We start from the raw sequence: 8,410 nt of genomic DNA, 5'->3' as shown, positions 1-8,410 counted from the left end.
TTCAATGTCCGTTGATGGAGATTGCAATTTATTCAACATGACATGGTTCCTTTAGCGATGGGAACACCTCATTTCTTGGAGTTTTCCATCTTAAACCGTGTCATCATTTTGTCTATGTATGTATTTTGACTTAGCCCTAGAAGCCGCTTAGATCTATCCATGTAGATCATGATTCCTAGAATGTAATCTGCTTCTCAAAGATCTTTCATTGCTAAACAAGATCCCAAATATTGTTTAACTTCGTTAAGCATAGGGATGTTGTTCCCAATGATTAGTATATCATCCACATACATGATGAGAAATGATATAATACTCCCACTAGCATGTTTGTGCACACAAGCTCTTCATCATTCTTGACAAAACCGAACTCTTTGATTTTCTGATCAAAATGAAGATTCCAGTTGCGAGATGCCTGTTTGTGTCCACAAATAGACTTATTCAATTTGCACACCCTATTTAGTTATTTAGGATCCACAAAACCCCTTTATTTTGTTAATGATTTCTTAAATAACCTTGCCTCTACGTTATATTTCTTATTGTATTTTATTTAAGTATATAATATAATAAAATAATTTATATTATTTCTTAAGCCATGTAAAATCTAAAAACAATATTAAAGTTTTATTTCATTTTACACTAATTATTCATAATTAAACATGATAAAACAAAAGCTAAAACTTGTTTTAAATAATAATAATGAAAATAACTTGATAGGTGCGACAGAAATTGTTATAACACCTATAATAACCTAGTACATTAATAACAACGATATATTATTTTCTTAAGAATCACATAGATAACTATGAGAAGAAAACCACCCATCCACAATAGCTAAAGCTTCATCAGGCTTGTATAATGCCACTCCATGACCAGCGCCCTGCATTATAAAAATAAATCATGTATTGCTCTAGTTTCATATTGTTTAATTATGTTTCAAGCAATATAGGTGAAACTCATGTTCATCCCCTTATTCGAATTCTAGAGTTCCATAAGCATATTTAAGCCACCCTTGTAAGCGAATAGTTATGTGACTTGAATTGCATGTTTTACCTTAATAGTTGTATACGTTAACGTGTATCCGTTCTTGGCATATGTCGTCTTGTATCTAAAATGGCAAAGAAAGATCATTGTGTGTTAAAAAACTATCAATGATATATGAAAAATGGCAGAGAAAGATCATTGTGTGTTGAAAAACTGACAATGATGTATGAAATAGAAATGTATGCTCACCCAACAATTTGGTTACTAACAAACCATGGCTTCCATGGATTTTTAATTGGAAGCTCGAGAGATTTAATCCATTTCTCAGTGCCAACGTATGGGAAATTCATATCATGATCACCACTGTCAACACAAATATTTAAAGAGATTAACATATAAGTATCATATATGGGCAAAAGTTCAAATCTCATGTTTAAGAGTAATTGTAGTACTTAAGGATCAAAACGTGGGAGTTTCTTGAAATAAGTTGTCTATGGTATTCAACACTGCTGAAGATGTCAAATGAGTAATATACAGTGTCCTCTTTGTTTATATCGTAATGGAGAGAGTCATTGTTTTTCTGCCAAGTTTCAATCGTTCCCTACACGAAAAATAAATAAATAAATAAAAATAACAACATTTAGGATTCAAAAGAAAATGTTGAACTTGTATGCATATTAGGGCGTTATTGAACATGTTTAAATGGCCGTGTTGAGAGTTGAGACGAATCCAAGCGTTAATGCTTAAACTTTGTATACAGTTCTACCTCAATACCTGTTGCTTAGGGGGTAGGAGCCCCCATCACTCACCACTCACTCATCACTCACAACATCCAATCAATTTCGGCCATGTCATCGAGCTTTATTCCATCGCACTAGTAGTGGATTTTAGTGGAAATGCCCATCACTCACCACACCCAACAATTTTCCCTCACACTTTCTCCAACATTCAACAATTTTTTCAATTTATCAGGCGTGATAAATATCACGCGTTATAAAGTCCACGCGTGGTCAAGTTTGGTGGCGGCGGTGTGCGTGATAGTTTGACGCGTGATGAGGGTTTACAATGGGGCGCCCCGTCCCCCTTACAACAACTACAACAATTTGTGACAATCAGTATTGCTACCTTTGATCCAGTACACAGACCCACCATCAATATAGTAACGTGTCATAATTTGCTATGTCATTGTGAACATCATACCTCACGAATATGGAGTGCTTTTTGAACAACCTTAGAGTTTGCCCAATTTTCTAAATATATCTGAGCAGCTTCCTGGAAAGATAAAACAATTCTTAACTAAAGTCATCGTTTCTACGTTTTTCAATATATATGCGCACCCATACATTGTGTGTGGAGCATTTTTGAATACGAGAAAGAAACATTACACGACAAATTGGCTCTGGATTCGCAGCATCACAAACTGGATCCAATATATTTGCTATGTTAAGTCCACTTGTGCACTGAGATTCAGAATTTGGATTAGATTTTTAGATTATATTTAAAAAAAATAAAGATTTAGTTAAAATGATTAGCGATCATCCCTCGGTACCTCATCTACTCGTTGAAGATTATTTGAACATAATGTGTTCTCTGGGTCATTAGTTATATAGTTACCATTGCAGGTTTCTTTTGTAGACTGAGAAATGTCCAGAGATGTCAAAACATATTTAACAAAGCAATTATATCATAAATTTGAATAAGTATTTTGTGTTACCTCGTAGATATCATCTGATATAAGAGCAACACGATGAGCAAACTCTAATCTTGAATTAAAATCATTAAATTTGTCGGTCAAGGGGCTAACACATAAGCATCCCTATAAAATGAGTAAAATATGAATATAATATGTTATAAATATAGAATAAGGTTGCAGTATTGTTGTGAAAGATTTAGATATTCACTTTAATATTCACTTGCGGTTGATTCCCACGTTCATTGCCTACAAAAAAAAAAGTTAGTAAAAATAGTAGATTTGGATATATTGACGAATTGAAAATATATTTTTTACAACAGAAATTAACCAAATTGATCAATATTCAAATAATAATGTAGTAAACATATATAGAAGTTGTTTTTACCTTTGTATACCTCTAAGGTAGCAGCTGGTATAACAATGCCCATGTATGAAATCCCCGATATGTACAATGGATTATCAAGAAACTTTGGATGCTCCACAAGCCACTGTGTATGCAGAATTTAATCAACAATTTATTTTCTTTTTTTCGTAAATCATTTGGTGAACAATTACGACGCCAACAAGTCATAGGATAACAGAAGAGGACTTTGGTTGAAGGTACGGAAAGCCTTTAGGTTTTAAGTTTGAGTTTTGTTAAAGAGTTGAATCAAACAAGATTGGAGCAAGAATACGACTTATCTAACCTTTTGTATAAACTCATAACTTTGAAAAGCTAAACCGGAATCACTACTCCTTGATGCTTCATATGTTTTAGAATATGAAAACCCTGTACCAACGGGTAGATCTACGAATATCATATTAGCAACCTACAAAAGATCAGAACTATCATCATTGCTCTTAACATGCCATAAAAACAGGTCCGTGTGCACACACATATTATTTATGTTTTAGAAAGAATTTACGAGATAGAAATTTTCAATTTGTTGTGCTATGCATATTTCATTTCATAGTATAAGATGAGTAATATGATATAGAGTATTTAATATGAACCTTTGTCCATGACTTTTCATTCAACTCGAATGTAATGTTAGTCCACGTTGAATTTTCGAAATTGATACTTATTGGACCTGCACAAGATAATTTTATTAGTGTTGGTTAGTACATATATAATTTTTGTAGAATTTAATCGGTGACTTACCATAAGACATGTAAGTAATTTGTCGATGGCCCGTTAGACATTTAAATTCATGTTATATTAAACTATTTTGCTCACATCGCTTAGAGGAAGAAATCTGATTTCTTTTTCTATCTTTATAAGGGGCTGTTTGGCAACATCTGAATGATTAAGTACTCAAACAGTAAGAGGTCTGAACCATTAAGTGCTAAATCAGTAAGAGGTCTGAACCATTAAAAGCCTGTATAATGATTAACCGTTCAGAGACAAATGTCTGACCAATTCAGATTAGAGGTCTTAACCATTCAGACTCTGTATAATGCTTAACCATTGAGAGGCAAATGTCTGAACCATTCAGACATCTGCTCGTGAAACAAACAGTCTGAACCATTAAGTGCTGAACCTGTAAGAGGTCTGAACCATTAAGAGCTTTATTAAGAGATAAACAAACAACCCCTAATACTGAACAAACTCTCTTTTCCTTCATTTAGAGGAGACCTCAGCATCAAACACAAAAGTCCATTTTTGCCTAAGAAATCAAGCTCTAATAAATATCTTTTACAAGTTAATCTACTAGAACCCGGTTAAGAACAATGAGACGATGAATAAACTCAAGACTCCAACAAATGTCAAAATAAGTTATGTTCAGATTTCGTATTTTTCTTTTCATGTAACTGAAAGAAGAATATGAGTCTATATTGCAAAGTAATAGGTAACGCAAAAAAAGCAATACATAAAATATTTAGAAAAATATGTAAACTACTACAATAATACATTTCTTAATGTTATCCTTTAAAGAATTTTAGAAGCCGAGTGTTTTTTTCTTTCTAATTTTACGAGATGATTAAACGACTTTAGAAGCCGGGTGTTTTTTCTTTCTAATTTTACCGCAAGGATCGACGTGCTAATCACCATGACATCGGGTATTGTGGCCAAGGTCGTCTACTTGACCACCGCCAGCCCTTGGCTCTCCCCAGATGTGCGGAAACCCGGCCTCCACCCGCCCGAAGGCACGACAGTGGAATAATCGGTGAAACCTAGCCTCCCATCCTTGTCGAACCGGCACCACCCGTATTCGCTCTTCACCTGGATGCCGTAGAAAATATTGAGGAGAGTGAGAATCGAACCGGGGTCACAAGGGACACCAATTCTTTTCCTAACCACTCCACCACTACATCATTCGCCCGGTTTATTAGCAAAACCATTATAAGCTTTTGAAAATTTCATTGGCCATAAAGTGTAACAGAGCCTACTAACTTAGTAAAGAACCATGCTCTAGTATATACATGTTTTATTATTATTATTATTATTATTATTATTATTATTATTATTATTATTATTATTATTATTATTATTATTATTATTATTATTATTTTTAAATGATGCAATACGTTTCGATTGTTTAGAAAATAAACGGAATCTAACTAGTGGGTCAATTTCATGTAATGCAAACCTCTGACTTACTGCTAATATAATTCATAAATAAAATAATTTACCGATTTGATAGAGGAAAGGATAAAGTCCAGAAGTGCCAGGGCCACCGGCGGTATAAAGAAGAAGAGGGTCATGCAATGGGTCTCTTTGAGATTCAACAAAGTAGTAGAACACCTGAACTGCATCGTCTTCTCCGATCCCCACATATCTTTCAACATTTAAAAGTTAACAAGGAAAATATAATAGGTTAACTTAATATGTCTTGTCTTAGAAATAAAGTATCAAGAACTGAAAACATGCATACATACCCAGTTTCAAGGGTGAATGGAAGTTCACCATCAAAGCCAGGGAGATTCTTGATGATTGATTTGGAGTTTAGTGAAGCTGTGAGTTGCAGAAGAATCAAAATTACTACTATGTAACTGCACTCCATAGCTTTAAACTTGGAATAATACAATTAGCTTGTGTCCCCTCCATATTCATTAAATATATGACTCTGGGGTGTGGGAGTGAATTCCCACGAGGTGGTTGGTGTGGCATGGCAATGACTGCCTCGGGAGGGCTGTCAGGAAAACGTGATAATCCAAAAGTAGGTCAATCTTTACTCCACGAAAACGGAATTCTTCAAAAACTTATTATTGTGTTTTGAAATCGCAAAAAAAAAATCTATTTATTTTTTAAAATCTATATATATTTGCCAAACACTCAAATAGTTGATTATCTGATTATTGTGATTTCAAACAACATAATCAAATCCAAATACTATCTTTCTGCCCGTTTTGTTACAACTAATTATCTGATTCTAATTATTTAAAATGCATAATCTATTTTTAAAACTGAACCCCAAACACCCCCTTAGTTAAGACGGAGCCCAAGCTCGGTGAGATGAACAAGTAGACATCCCACTGAACACTAGTTTTTTAATTAATGTATTTTTTATTATATAATTTTTATTATTAAAGTAATCTTTTTATTTTCTTATTTGTTAAAATGTAAGCGTATTTTAAAAATTAAAAAAGAAGTGGCAATGGAAAGTGTAACCACATCCCTTCCTAAAAGAAACAGAAACATGATAGAAATTTGGTGTGACATTGAGGTTGCAGCGTGTAACGTTACACCACACCTCTGAGTGTAATACTTTCCATTTCAACCTAACACTTAATAAACAAATAACTAAAATTTCATTATTTTATAAAGGTTTGACTAAAACCAGTTGTACTTGTCATGTTCTACTCTATAAAAAAAATCACATAAAAAATTATTATGTTCACTTCTTTAAAAGATCATTACTTCTACATAAAAGCTAAGGTTTAAGAACATTTTCTGTAAAATAAATTGTTGGCGAATATTGTGTATGTCCGTCACTGTGTAAATAGGTTAGATAGAGCGGGTGTTGAATATTGTATAGCATAGTGTGTATAATTGATAAGGTTTTGTTATTGTCATTGTTAAAATGTAACATTTTATTTTTTATCTAATTCATACATCATTTTATGCCGGCTATATGTTATATTTGCAACTGGGCTCCGGTTATATGTTATATTTGCAACTGGGCTCATATATTTGCAACTGGGCTTGTGAGTGTATAAAGTGTGCAGGTTGGAAGTTCAGGGGGCGATATGTAACATTTATTTGTCTGTGGTATAAAGAGAAGGAGATAGGGTTCTGGATCATTCCATATCTCGCACACCAGTCTCTCACTTCATCTACCTTTCATATCTCAGTCTGTTACAAGATTCTATACGGTTACAAGTTGTTATCGTTGTTATTGATCCAGTGTGTGGATCCTATTTTTCAGTTGATCCGACTTGTGAAATTATTGTCGCTGCAGATTTTTCAAGTTGTTGATCCGTTTGTGGATCTATAGTTGCTGCAGAATTTGTGGATTTTTCTGTTTTGGTTGTATCGTTCTAAATAATCAACTGACATGCATCAGTTGATTATATCTTGTATTGTTTATATTTCCAATCTTACAGTTTGTAAGATCTTGGGAGGTTTGGGTGTTTTTTGGGTTGGATAAGTAATTAAATTTTTCCGTCACGTTTTGTCGCTAGATCTGGTGTTATTGTTAGTTTATGTTTTGATTTGTACTGCATATACCAATTTTACATGGTATCAGAGCAAAAATCGCTCCTGATCTGTGTTATTCCGCTTTTATATACTGATTTGTTGTTGATTTGTGTTTAGGTTCGCTCATGGTGTTCTAGGGTTTGCGAATCGTGTTGGTTTAGATCGTCTTGATCTTGGGGGTATTTGTTCGGATCTGTGCGGCTGAAACCCTAAGTTAGGGTTTTCTGGTTCTTGTGAGAGATCTTTCATCCTCTGGTGGATCTACACTCTGTGTTGGTCTCTAAAACCCTTGAAGGTTTTAGGGCAAACTAACCAGTTGTGTTATTTGGTTTTTTATATATCAGATTTAGTAGTTCTTGAAAACTACTGGTCTGATATTTGTTGGAGCTTGCACCCACTGTAAGATCTGTCCTGTCTCCCGCTCTTGTATTTTTTGTTTTTTGCATCATATTGATCTGAGTCTAGGCATCCCCTGTTTACCGGACTAGTCGGGCTGGCACTTGATCGAGTTTACGTGCTAATTATGCATTGTTTGTTCTGTTTGTGTAGTTTGTTGGTCTTATTATTATCTGTTTCTATTTTTTTTTTGTGATTGTTATTTTTCATATTGTCTGTTGTGTATTTAGTTTTGGTTGTTTTTTGTTGTGGCTCCTGAGTACAGGCTTGTCCAGGCACCTGTGAGTGACGAACCTGGAATCTGGTCCCTGACTTAGCTTCGCCTTAGGTTTCTTTTGTCTGTTCTTGTGTGTTATCTGTTGATAACCTGTTGGTTGTTTCTCTGCTTGTTGTGTTCTTTTGTGTCTGTCATCATGGGTGATGGTGAAGGTAGTTCTTCACATACTTTGATTAGTAAACTTGATATAGGAGATCCCTTGTATTTACATCCAAGTGATTCTAGTAGTCTAACCATTGTTAGTATTAAACTAAAAGGAACCGAAAACTATGTTGTGTGGTCAAGTGCTATGAAGTTGGATTTAGAAGCTAAAAACAAATATGGTTTTATAGATGGTAAAGTAGAAAAATCTAAAGATGATGATGTTTTGGCTGCCCAATGGGATAGATGCAACTCTGTGGTGTTAACTTGGTTATTAAATTCAATCTCTGAAGAATTTTTT

At 34.1% G+C, this 8,410-nt stretch overlaps 1 protein-coding gene across 1 annotated transcript; it reads right to left on the bottom strand.

Moving 5' to 3' along the window:
- Positions 1–653: 653 nt before the first annotated feature.
- Positions 654–5,687, bottom strand: LOC110865984 (serine carboxypeptidase-like 18). Its single transcript, XM_022115333.2, has 14 exons — positions 5,534–5,687; positions 5,288–5,433; positions 3,668–3,744; positions 3,361–3,483; positions 3,060–3,162; positions 2,883–2,920; positions 2,696–2,797; positions 2,531–2,617; positions 2,367–2,441; positions 2,182–2,253; positions 1,434–1,582; positions 1,231–1,344; positions 1,051–1,105; positions 654–877 (listed from the first exon to the last, which is right to left on the bottom strand). Exons 1-14 carry the CDS (start codon positions 5,656–5,658, stop codon positions 782–784), a joined length of 1,362 nt encoding a protein of 453 aa, XP_021971025.1. The 5' UTR covers positions 5,659–5,687; the 3' UTR covers positions 654–781.
- Between the last annotated feature and the right edge of the window lie 2,723 nt (positions 5,688–8,410).

This window comes from Helianthus annuus, chromosome 1 (genome assembly GCF_002127325.2).
Source record: "Helianthus annuus cultivar XRQ/B chromosome 1, HanXRQr2.0-SUNRISE, whole genome shotgun sequence".
Taxonomy (NCBI): Eukaryota; Viridiplantae; Streptophyta; class Magnoliopsida; order Asterales; family Asteraceae; genus Helianthus; species Helianthus annuus.
Note: the sequence above shows the minus strand (reverse complement) of the source record. Positions and strands in the feature narration are given on the sequence as shown.